The sequence below is a fragment of the Buteo buteo genome, chromosome 10, assembly GCF_964188355.1.
Source record: "Buteo buteo chromosome 10, bButBut1.hap1.1, whole genome shotgun sequence".
Classification (NCBI taxonomy): domain Eukaryota; kingdom Metazoa; phylum Chordata; class Aves; order Accipitriformes; family Accipitridae; genus Buteo; species Buteo buteo.
In genome coordinates, this window is record NC_134180.1 from 26,085,215 (window position 1) to 26,097,783 (window position 12,569).

Sequence of the window (12,569 nt, forward strand, 5' to 3'; positions counted from 1 at the left end):
TAGCAGCGAGCCTGCTGGTTTCCATTACGAAGAGCACTTGCAACCTCTGCTGTGAGAAATCCTCAGATCTCCTTTGTTTGTAGCAGACCTCTGAATGCTGAGCAGCCTATGGCAGGACATTTTTTGGTCCGAGACACAAAGCGTTAAAGGCACGCTTCCTCCGCGGCCGCATTCCCGAGGAGCTCGGGGCTCTGGCAGCTGGGCAGCAGCACACAGGGCATGGGGATGTGCCAGAGCAGCTCCTGTGGGAGGAAGCTGGCTCGTCCCTGCTCTGTAACCCTCTGGATGCAGGCTGTGCCTCCAGCCTTCAGCCTGTCGCTGAAGCAACAATCGCTGCGGTCAAATCCTGAGCAGGGAAGAAAAATTGGACTCTGCAGACGCGGCCCATGGCATCGGGTTTCAGATACCCTAGGGCAAGGTGAAGCAGGGAGATCTGCGTCACTATGAACTCATGAGGCAGGAGATGTACCAGCCTTTGATTTTTCCCAGTCGTTCCTGCCCATGATCCAGCAAAACACTTCCGTCTTGCTCCTTTGCTGGGAAAGCAGCCGTGCTGGTGCTGGCTGCCATGGTTGGTCTGCAGCTCAAGCAGCAGCAGTCTGTCCGTGTTACTGTGCTGAGATCACAGGTTTGCATCCTGAGAGAGGAGTTCAAGGAAGGGGGCAGCTGCGGTGTACGTTACACAAACTTAGTCTTGCCGTCTGTTTTGAAGAGCCTATTTTGTGATATTGCTAGGGTTGCAAATTTGAGCACTGTAACTTAAAAAATGCCACAGTTACCATTTCCTACATGGCCTCATTATGATCTTTTGGGTATAATGGTGCAATTTTTACTTCCATGCTAGTTGAGAGCTGGATTTTTTCCGTAGGATCCCAGCCACAGGTGCAGAAGGGGTGTGAGGAGAGCAGACAAAGATCTAGTGTTTATCAGGAGCCGTAAATCTGGCTTTAACTCCTAGCACTTGATTTGGCAATCCAAATAACAAAGGGCTTTTAATTTATCATCAGTAAATAATTAACAAGAAATGGTGAGACTTGTTCTCGCTACAGGTTAGAAGTGCTACGTGTACTGTGGTAGCTATAGGGGAGCTTCCTGCATGTTATATTTGGAGCAACTCAAGTCAAGCTTGCAGGGTAACCTGCTGTTTTTCTACACGAAGAAAACCGGCCACGTCTCGGGATATGTGGCATCCAGCTGATTGAAGAACATTGTCTTCAGCTCCACTTTTAGTAAATATGCTGCTCTATAAACTGGCATTAAAACTAAAGCGTACTTTTCATTGGCCTTTTTCCGTGAAACAGCAAAGCTATAAATTGGTCTGAGTCATGTAACGAGACCCATTTGAGTGACAGCTGGCAACAGAAGGTGGACGGTGTCTATCTTGACAGTTTACATCACCTCCTTTTAAAATGCTTAAGAAAACAGCAGTATTATTTTCCCCATGTGCATAGCAATGCTAAGGTGCCAAAGTCTCGCAACATTTTCAACAGTACTCTGAGGTCTGTCACCCCAGATATTCATTGCATGCAAATACAAACCACCAGAAGAGGAAGACTGGGAAGGAATGGATTATTGTTTTCTATGACAACTAACATTTTCAATTTCCCTTGTCCCGACCCCACTTTTTCTCTCCTTTCCCTCAGGGGAAACAGCAGGAAGACAGCAGGTCCCTACGTCCCCGCCAGCCTCTGAGAACAGCAGTGCAGCGCACAGCATTGGCAGCACACAGAGCACCCCCTGCTCTAGCAGCAGTGCAACCTAACTCCAGGGGGAACACAGCTGAGGAGCAACATAGGAGCGCATGGGTTCAAAAGACTGTGCGTGGACATTTTTGAAGTTAAAAGGATTGGTTTGGTTGCTTTTGAAAGAAGGAGGAGGAATTTTTCTACAGGAAAAAAAAAAAAGACTGATTTTCTTTTGGGGAAGCCACTGTGTGTGTGAGTGTGTTTATGTGCACACAATGCATGGGTAAACACAGCCTGTTGGATCTTCTATAGCATGTTATGCTACATGTGACAAAGCTACTAATTTTACAGTACTGCAACCTGTTCTAGGGGTCCAAGGGCCCTCAATGTGAAATCTATGCCAGTTTGGAAAAATGCTGCTTTGTCTATATGACTTTTTTCTTTCCCTAAACCTTCTCATTGACACAAGGTATTCATTAAGGGAATTGAACAAGATAAGCAGAACAAAGATGATCTTCGGTCTAAGCAAGAAAGCCTCGAGGTCAGATCTCTTTGGTTAATAACATTTTATTACTTCAGCTATGTTTAGCCACTTTTGAGTAACCTTCGTTTTGTTAAGCTTACAGCTACAGCATTTCATTTGCTTTCCTGTTGTGTTTGCAGCTTCAGGTTTCTTCCAGGTATTTTTGTTTTAATATGCTTTGATTAGCTAATGGGAGAAGAGCACACTCTAACATTCCCTTTCTTCTTCTCTGGGCCAAAGCTCTTTAATGAGATTTTTTTTTTTTAATCTACTATACCAAATACAGGCACACACAAATGTTAAGACAAGTAATGGTCTTATGCACTAACATAGATGTGTGTGTACCGTTAATGGCAATGTCTTTGTGCAAATAGATGTGTACCTAAGTATACAGAGCTTAACTTACCACTTTAACAATGGGGAAATGAGCTCAGTGTTCCTTCCATATGTAAAATATATAATGCATATATATATATATTAAAAAAACCCCCAACTGTCTCAAGTTTATAATAAGTAGATAGAGGAGATAAAAAAGGTAATTTGGTTCTAATCCTTTAGCTAACCCAGATTCCCTTTGAAATAAGAGATGGTTTTGAGGGCAGAAAGAATGTACAGTAGAGCCTGTTGTTTGTGCAGAATACTGCCTATCAAAATGAAGCTATTCTCTTAAGATAGTTGTGCAGTTGTTTGTGAACATTGCAATTGGATGGTCCCAAAGTAGTGTCGGAATATGGAAATGGCAGAAAGGTACTAATTGTCACAGTATTTTTTTTAGTGTCATTGCCATATCTTGACCTTCAAATCGATGCCAAATGAAAAGAAGGACACTTTTAATCTGTAATTGTTTGACTGTTAAGTTGCCACTTTGTAATTGTAATGTGTTCTACTGATCCTTCTCCTTTGAGGAAAAATGAGCATTGTTTTCCTCTAAAAATGAGATGAGTAACTTTCATTAATTTTAGCGAAGGTTACCTGTGCTCTGCAAGAGGAGAAGGGAATTCATTACACTAGAGTGATAGTCTGCTCTGAAGTCTGAGCTGCAGGTTTCTTTTGCTGTTTCTACACTTGTGCCTTGCTGATGCCAGGATGGTCGAAGTGCAAGATATGCAATAGATGTAAGTGCCCAGGATCAGGTGGAATATTACTCACTTTAAATCAAATCTGTTACTAATCCTGCAAACATTTGTGCATATGAGTAACTACACGCATGCTCCTTGCTAGTACAAGCACATGCTCAACTCTACACCTTATAGCTATTCTCAGAGTCCATGCAGATTATCAGTGTATAGAGTTATACATATGAAAAGTGTTTTATGTTATCAGGCCAATGAGTAGTCCTGGTAACATTGAGAGGATTGTCATGTGAGTGTAGTTATCCCCATGCATAAGGGTATGCAGGATTGGCTTTGTTACGAGGTGTTGGGAGGATGAATGTGCTACCTGTGTGGTTGAAAAGAAAGCGCTTTGCCTAACCTTCAGCAGAATGTATTGTATAAGCATATTCTATGTGTAAAGTCTTTAAAGATGTCTTCAAAGAAGACTAGAGTCTTTAATTCAATCATAGCTATATTTTACTACATTAAAATTCTGTATAAAGATATATTTAAATGTTTTAGATAAATGTAAGTTACTCTATATGAAATGTTTAATTTCAGTTACTGTGAAATTTACGTATTTTGTAAATTGTTTACCCTGTTTTAACCCTTTCCTTCCTCAGAAATTTTATTAAGTAGTTTCTCATAGGAGGTTTTAGATTTGGTTGTTGGGATGGACAGGTTGAAAACTTTTATGTAAAATAGATAATTGTATATTTTTGAGAGAAACATGCTGCATTATCAATGTTTTTTATCAAAAATTTCCTCTAATTTTAAAATAATTTACAGATTTATATTTACTGTTGGATAAACCAAAAATATATAAAGATCAAAGATTCGATTTGTTGACTTGTATTTGAAATACAGTTTAAATTAACTGAACTTGGGGTACTCAGCTATTTAATTCAGAAATTTTAATCAATCTGAATTAATTGTCTATTGGAGGTTACCAAAACTACATGTAATTACTTAGCAGACGGAACAGCCATTTCTGCTTCAATAGAGAGAGAAAACCAAACCCGGGAATTCCCAGTTAATAGCTTTATTACAAAAATGTATAGTACTTTCCAGCAGCTGTTAAGCTGCCTACAGTTCAGAGTACTGATATACCTATAAGCTCTACTTTATAGCAGCCGTTTGTCTCTACTGCAAGTTTCTGTGTGTGGTGTGGCAAGCTCCTGAATGTGTAACCACAAAGCCACTGGTTCCCACCTCTGTGAAACGTGGTCTTGCCATGCTGGACTTCACATGGCAGATACCCGTGGGGTGTGGAAGGCCAGCGAGACACTCCTGTCCGGGTGGAGGGCTTTAAAGCAGGGCTTTGGAGGGACAGACTCAGTGGTAAATTTCAGCGTGATGGAATTGACTGCGAAGGAACTTCTTATATAAGAATGGGAGGACTGGTCTTAAGAGGGACGCCTTCTGTCTGTAAAAGCTATTAGTAACGTACTTAAACTCCAAAGCAGACTGCTCGTTGTGTCATGCATCGTCTAATCACTAACTCTAACCTTTTTCAGCATTTGGTTTTGGACATTACTATATCCATGTTTCAAGAAGTCAGATCTTTCTGTGTTAGGCTATTTTTGTAGCATTTTCCACGTGGAAATGGAATTTGCAAAATGTCTGTAGATGCCGATGATTGTAACCTTCCCCCTGCCCTTTTCTAACCGTTTCTCTCTTGTATGTACTGTTCTTTCTGTTATGTATATCTACCTCATGCTTCACAAGAAGACTGTACTGTTGGTTGTGCTGACAGCCCTTCATGTGAGGTGACTGTTCTGCCCTGTTGTTGTTGTTTGTCATTCGTGGGGTTGTTCATAGCATTATCAGATCTTCGCTGCCAGTTCCAAACACAGTATTCTCACCTTTGAACAAATAAGGACATTTCTTTAAGATCCAAATGCCAGATGTTTTTTTAAATCAAACAATGGGAGAAATTTACTTGCTAATACCTGTGGCCAGTCTGAACACCCTGTTTGTATTTCATATTACATTCAGTATTTCAGAGACTTGTGGAAATGCACAGTTGTACAGTTTTGATAACCACAGTGTCATGTCATCTTAGTCTCTTGTGCATAATAAAGTATGTATCAATTTATTAATAAATGATGCTGTGATTCATTTATTTGAAGTTGTATGGAGCCAGCAGCAGTAGATCAAGTTCTGTGTCACTGCCATGTCCTCATGTCCCGTAAATGGCAGTGGGAATTGTGTGTGTTAAGGCAGGATTTTCTTTTGTGTGACCACCTCCATTCTGTGTTCTTTTATCCATTGGCTTTCATTGGCTTCTCAGGATTGTGGCTTCTTGGAGAAACCAGTAGATAAATTCGGTTAAATGCTGCTGTTCTTCACTCTAATTTGAACTCCAAAGCTCTGATCCTGCAGGCGTTTAGTTGTTGCCTGTCAAGACACAGCCTCAGTCCTGTCCTACACAAAGCCTGGCTTGAGCACAGTCAAGCCTAAGGCTCTGCTGTTAGTCCTCTGGCTGAAGCAGCAGAGCTCCCTTGGGCTGTTGTACCCTTGACTGCAAGTGCACTGGAGACAGGTGAGCAGGGCTGCTGTGTGTTTTCGTTACTGAGGGGTCTTCCTGTGCTAGAGCAGATAGTTTGGCCATGTATCAGCAAGGCAAGGATTTGGGTGTTTACTATCCTGCTTGTTGCTTTGTTTCCTGTATTTCATGTGCAAAATATTCTTTATGGGCACTCTGGGGAAGCCAGCCTCAGCAGTATTTCCCTGGGGTTATTCAAAGGTTGCGGCTGTTAACTCACAAAAGAGAGTTCCCCAAGAAAGGGATCTAAAATGTTTAATGATCACTTGTAAATATCAAGATTCCTTCAGTACAGAAAAGGCTATTAATTAGAAGATATCGTAAGCTTACGTGTTGCCTATGACTTACAATTCACAGAGGTGCAATAGATTTATTACTTCATAACAGCCATATTTCAGTTTCTGCATTAAGACAAATTTTTTTCCTTTGGAAGTGAGCTCTGTAAAGCTGACTCAGCATAAAGATACTGGAACTGTTCTTCACCTTTAAGATTTGTATTTTCACTGAAACATGGTGTGAAAGCATGATCAGTGTTTCATATGAGGAATTAATTTTAAAATGCAATTGTTAGCCAACAGATTGTGATATATTTTCATGAGTATTTTTAGACATGAAGAGTCTTACCATATTGCAGAGTAAGCATCGATGTTGTGTGTGTTTGTTTCTGTCATACATTTGTGAGTGAAGCAAACATTTTGGAGAATCAAAAAATACCAAGTGCCGGTTTCAGGAAGAACACAGTCCAGAGCTCTTCTAAGTTAAACAGAATTAAATTTATCACAGTGTTCCCTCCAAGACAATATAAAAGGATAAAGGAGCCAATATTTTGATAAATTTTCACACCTGTCACTTTGTAATTGTAAAGCAGATATTTATGAGGCTGGAATTCTGTTTGCAGCTCAGTTTTGGTACTGTATTCCCAGATCTCTGGCCCTAGACCTGGCCTTGTGAACGTGTGTGTGTTTACACTGTTTGAATTCTTTGCATAAGAAAGATCAAATTACATCGCTTCACCTACCAAAAGAAGGTTATGGCTTAAATTACATTTTTATAGCCTCTCATTTGCTAGAAGCCTTCAGGGACCCACTGCAACCTGTCCAGCAGATGATGTGCACTGAGGTGGCTCCAGGCCTGCTGTGCAGCCGGTCTTGCCTGCCTGGCAGTTAGTTCTGTGCTGTGCTGCAGTTTTACTGTGTTTAGGAGAAGTATAAGGAGGAGTTGGTTTACAGATAGTTGAGGAAGAAAAGCAGCACAAAAGTGTTACTCTTGCAGTTTTTTAAAATGACAAATTTTTTTCCATCCAATTTTTTTGGCATGTATATCTGAAGAATTGGTTAAAAAATATTTGGGTGGAGTCTCTTTTTCGCTCTGCTGTTACTGCTGCTTGTAAACTGCCAGCTCTAGCAAAGAACATACTGTACTGACAAAAAATTAAATCGGTATTTTAAAAATCAGAATATCGAGTGTTAAGCAGAAAAAGCTGATGGTATTTAAAGATGCTTTAAGTGGCTCCGCAAAACTCTCTGTTTTGTCAGCCATGTAAATTCTTTATAGTATGCCTGCTAAAGTAAAAATGCAGTCCCCGTGAGTGACTCTGGTATTCCCAATTCTCTAAGCATTTAAAGTTCTGTTTGTCCTTTAGTGCAAGCAGGCATATCCCATGGGGTCATAAGAGCTTGGGATGTAGGGAAAGTCTTTGCTCTATGCAATATTTTTATTAGTCCGTAATCCTAAAAGTGATTAGTAACACTAGCTGTTAAGAACGGAAAATAAAATAAACAGGAAGATTCAAGAGGAATACACGCAGGGCATTTGCCGCAGGAATATTTGGGTTTTTACAAAATTTCTGAGTGCCAAAACATGTCATAGAAAATTTAAATCACTGAAAGGAAACTATAAAATAACATGAAGGAAGCAGTTAGAAAGTGTCTGGAAATGGGAGGCTGAAGACTCATGCCACGCTTCAGCCTGAAAGGAGCTGGAGCTGGCGGGCTTCCAGGGCTGCCACGCACCGGCTGCGGCAGCGACGTGCCCCCAGCACGTGCGTGCGGCCCGGGACGTTGCCTGTCACCGGGAACTTGCGCTTACCAAGCGTTAGGCATCAGCAAAGCGAGTGGGATTATTATTGACAAGACTTGTGATATTCACTTTGGGGTATGTCTGTCCTTGTGATGCCCTTTGTTAACAGACTTTTTCAGACTAATAAGGTTTTTGTGTAAGCTAAGCAGCTCGCTCTGGCTTTGGCTTCAGGAAGAAGGGCCGTGAAATGCAACAGGCTCCGGTTAGGAGCACCGCGGTGCTGACGCATGGGATGGTCAGGTGGCGCGTGTTTGCGTCACAAGAAGGAGAACGGGTAAAATGCTAGTCCTGCCTTCGGGGGAACTCCTCCATTGCTAAAAAACGCGCTCAGGAGTTCAAAACAAAAATCTCTGTCGTGAAGGAGAGCAAACTTCAGCCTTTTGCCATCCAGCTCACGCAGGAGCAGGGGGCAGGCAGGTGGAGGGGTGGCCCCACCACAGGTCAGGGGGAGACCTGTGGCTTCTCAGGCAGGCTCAAAATGGCAGCGTGGGGCTCGGCACCGTCCCAAGAGGGTTTTGCGGTGGAGCTCGGACAAAGTGAGAGGGGAGGCGGCTGCCAGCACAGGGGTGCCGAGGGGACGGCTGAGGGGGACGTGGCGGCATTCAGCAATGGCTCCTTGGGGGAAGCGGGTGTTCAGGCGTAGGTTTGAAAGGGGACAGCCGTGACAGTCCGCGTATGCCCCGTGGGAATATGTGAGGCGAAAGGCAGAGCTGTTGTGAACCTTTTTTGACAAAATTAAATACCCCTGTTGCTGAAAGATGCGCGTGGGCTTGGAAGGGGAGGGAGGGTGGCTCACATTTTCAGCCTGATAGTTAAATTGCCATCTAACTGAACCACCGTGTGGGGAGCGATGAGGGCCCCTGCACCCTCTGGGACAACGGACAGCTCTCTACAGCGTCTCTGCGTGCAGGCGGCGCCTGCATGGTCTGGGGCTCTGGTCACAAAACAGACCTGCCCTCACTCTTTTGTTTTAAGTGGAAAGAGACCCAAAGGTGGGGTTTGGATCCCAGTCCCCTGACGAAACATTTCACACCCTCTCTTAGAGCCACAAAACATGCTTGTCAGGCAGCTCTGGTGCACAGGGCAGCACGGAAAAAGCAGACTACTGCACGTACAAGGTGATGAAGCATGCTGAAGATGTGGAAGATGGTCAGTAGAGAGAGACAGGAGCAGGTATAAGATGGCAAACACCTACATAAAGAAGAAGGTGAGGCAGTATTTTTATTTTACGTAGACTAAGCTGGCGGTGCCCTCGGTCTGATGATGTGGGGAGGCAATGTTGGTAATTAAGGATGGAAAAAGGATGGAATCCACAATGAGGTTATTGTCAAGTTGTTTGACAGAGAAAGCTGGATCAATGCTGTGATTACGAATACTGTAGCATGAGAAGCAGAGTGTGCTGGTTTTGTCCAGGGATGGTTGAGGGATGATCACTCTGGAAAGTGTGTACCCTGCTGACATGCTTTGTACCATTACAAAGCCAGAGTAAGTACACCCATGTTTTTACTGGCAGTGCTTAGTTAATTTTTCTGTGGCTTCCCTCAAATGTGTGTCCCTGAAGTGAGTCATACTTTACTAGATGTTAGACAACAAGGGTCTGTCATAAACCAAGAGGCTTTTGCCAGGCCAGCTGCCCAGCCCTTCTCCTGTCCCTGTGGGCCATGGAATGCACAGGATGATCTGCTCTGCGGAGAAGGAGCAATTTCTCCTTCTCGGGTTGTGCCCGCCACCTGCATCGTGGGATAACCTGCTGAGGAGGCCATAGTTATATCAGGAGCTTCAGAAATGTAGCCTTGCCAAGGCGTCGTGTACAGTTAATTTTGTTTTCTGGTTTAACAGTAGGAGTAGGGCTATATCAATCTAATTCCAGAAGATTTCTCCATTGCTTGCTTTTGTAAACTTTTATTTATGGCATTGCTCTTTCATTAAAAGGTAAAAAACAAAAAGCTTAAATAAAAATTTATATCTGAGGCTAAGCATACAAGCTGTTGAAAGTCAGACCTCATACTTCTAGAGTGTATGCTTCTTAGTCAATGTCTGGTTAAATAACTGTGAACCAAGAACAATTTTGCTATTCTCTCTTTTAGAAGTTGTAAGAAATCCTAATTACTGTGTTTATCTGAGTAATGACAAACAGTATGGTTACATGGACCCCAGCTACATTTTTATAGCTTTCCTGTGCTTTTATTAAGCAAAGACAAAACTGTGATACCAAAAAGCTAGGTAGTCATGTATTTATGTTTTTACATATAAATGCACACATATATATAAAAACACATCATTCCATCTAGTAGTGGGAGAAGTCAAGAAGAGAAAGTGCCAGTGTGTATGTTAGAGGACAAATGCACGTGGGCATGAATAGTGCAGAAATCATCTAGAGTATGCAAGCCAGTGCTCCTGTGAACAAGTGTTTTACATCTGGAGGATATGACTCAACCATGTTCTCTTTCAAAATCCTAAAGGTCTGGATTCTCTTTGCTTAGTTCAGGCAGTTAGGGAAGCCATCAGCCTGTGCTTTCTATATGGTCGCTGGAGGCAGGCAGTCCCTGAGGCTAACTCAGCACACCTTGCCTGTCTCCTGAATGGGCATTGGGGAGATCCTAGAGTAATTCCATTCCTAACTGAGCACCTGCAGTTGGCCAGGATGAATCTGGATGTCCATCTTCTCTAGGCAGCGTTGCTCAGGCTGGGAGGCAGTTCTTACAAAAATCATGTAGTTGAATAGGAATGAACTCATAAATTCTCAGATCTTATGTGTGCTGGTGGTGCCAGTGTAGAAATACGATGATGTAAATTTATTTTGATAAAATCAGTGAAGGTAACAGTTACATGGAAGGAGGCTAGATGAGATCAGGGTCACTGCCATGCAGGTATGCAGCTTCTGTCTCTGGGTGGGATAACTCAAGGGTTGACTCCTGCTTACAAACCTTAAAGAAGATTTTTCACAGCATTGAAAGAAACCAATGAGTGTAAAACTGGAGGCACTTGCCAATCAAATTTTACTTCAGTCAAATTTTATTTACACCAGCAGATCATCTCTGAAGTGTGTGAACTGTTCTTTAGCACTGAATAACAGATATATAATCTGGCAAGCAGCCAGTTTGAACAGCTGCCAGTGTACTTCAGATCCAAAGATGATTCCTTGAATCCCAGCTCTTCCCTCCTTCTTTAGACTTTTATTGAAAACAGGACCTATTCCCTAGTCTCTCAAATCATACTTCTTGCAACTTTAACTCAGCACACTACCCACTTTCTCCAAACATCTGAATTTTGTTCTTCAGCTGTAAAGCCTTTTTCCTCAAGTCTAATCAGCATTAAAAGCTCTTATTTCCTGCTGAAGTTCTGACAACTGCAGTGCTGGTCCTCCTGTTTACGTTTAAGTCAAGAAGGCTCGCATTTCAGATCAGCCAGTGCAAAAAGCCACTCAGTTTTAAAAAAAAGTATGTGTTCTAAGCAGAGTATGCAAGGTAGCAATGCACTAGAGCTATTCTGGCTTCAGTGAATTGTGTAGGGTTTACTATAAAAGCAACCAAAGAAGGTTGAAGCAGGTGTTCTGGGCAGCGCACATGCAAACATATAAATAATGCATTAATTAGTCACAGAGATACTCTACAGCAAAGCCCACAGGCTCTATCTGACACTGCAAAGCCCTCGGTGGTTCTGTACCTGATCACAGCACACAGAGGATGATACTTGAGATCTCTTCAGTCATGGAGTGCTGTCTGTTCACGCTTCTGAGCATGCTTTTTTGGACAAAGCAAGCACATCTCTGGTTTGACACTTTGGGCTTTGTCTTCTGGAAGTGAGTTTGTAAGTTAGGTGACCTCACTGGAGACAAAGAAGCAGCATGTGGCATTTGAGCTCTTCAGTATTAAAGAAATATTTTCAGAAAACAGTCTGCAAACAACATACGGACTGCAACTTGCATTCAGGGCTCATCAAATGCCTTGGAATAGCAACCAAAATAGTAAACACACACACAGCTCTTAGACAAAGGAGGAGGGGGAACTATATGGGCTAAGTATGTTGGTTGTATTGAACTCTTTGGGGAAGATTTTAAGTTTATGGAAAGAAACTACTGTCCAGTTCTGCAAATACAGACATGTGAAGCTGTTGCACAGTTCTAAAATAATTTTTTAAGGAATTAGAGTAGTTCTTTTATCAGTCATCAAATTTAAGGAAACCACTCTTCATGTATCATGGGCTATGCTTTCAACATACTCTGTGATTCATTGTCCAGGACTAAGGTATTGCACGGATGTTCTGTGAACTTCTCATTTTTCCTAGGACTGACTGCCATAGAAGGACGCACTACGTGACCCCTGACAAAAGGCTTATACAATGTGTGATTTAAACTGAGACTTGACCAAGTCTTTCATGGGAAATCTTGCATTTTCCCTGAAACTTTGCTTTATTTTCCTGAAGACATCTAGTGCTAAAATTAAGCCTATTTTAAACTGCTTTACTAAATTATGTCACACAACTTTATGCCTCTGGCTGTGAACTCAGACATGTACTGGCAGCCAGTTGAGGAAATGTCACACCTTTGTTTTATTCTTCTAAAGTACTTGATAACTTCATATGGATGTCACTGGGATAGTAAAAACATGCTCATGGAAGGGTTGCCCATTTCTTTTTTC

At 42.2% G+C, this 12,569-nt stretch overlaps 1 protein-coding gene across 2 annotated transcripts in view; it reads left to right on the forward strand.

The window, feature by feature from the left end:
* Positions 1 to 5,408, forward strand: part of TGFBR3 (transforming growth factor beta receptor 3) — a 125,535-nt gene extending 120,127 nt beyond the window's left edge. For both annotated transcript variants that reach the window (XM_075039018.1, XM_075039019.1), the window contains one exon: positions 1,644 to 5,408. In XM_075039018.1, coding sequence (XP_074895119.1) covers positions 1,644 to 1,762 — 119 coding nt within the window. In that variant the 3' untranslated portion in view covers positions 1,763 to 5,408. The remainder of the gene's footprint in view (positions 1 to 1,643) is intronic.
* Positions 5,409 to 12,569: the final 7,161 nt, after the last annotated feature.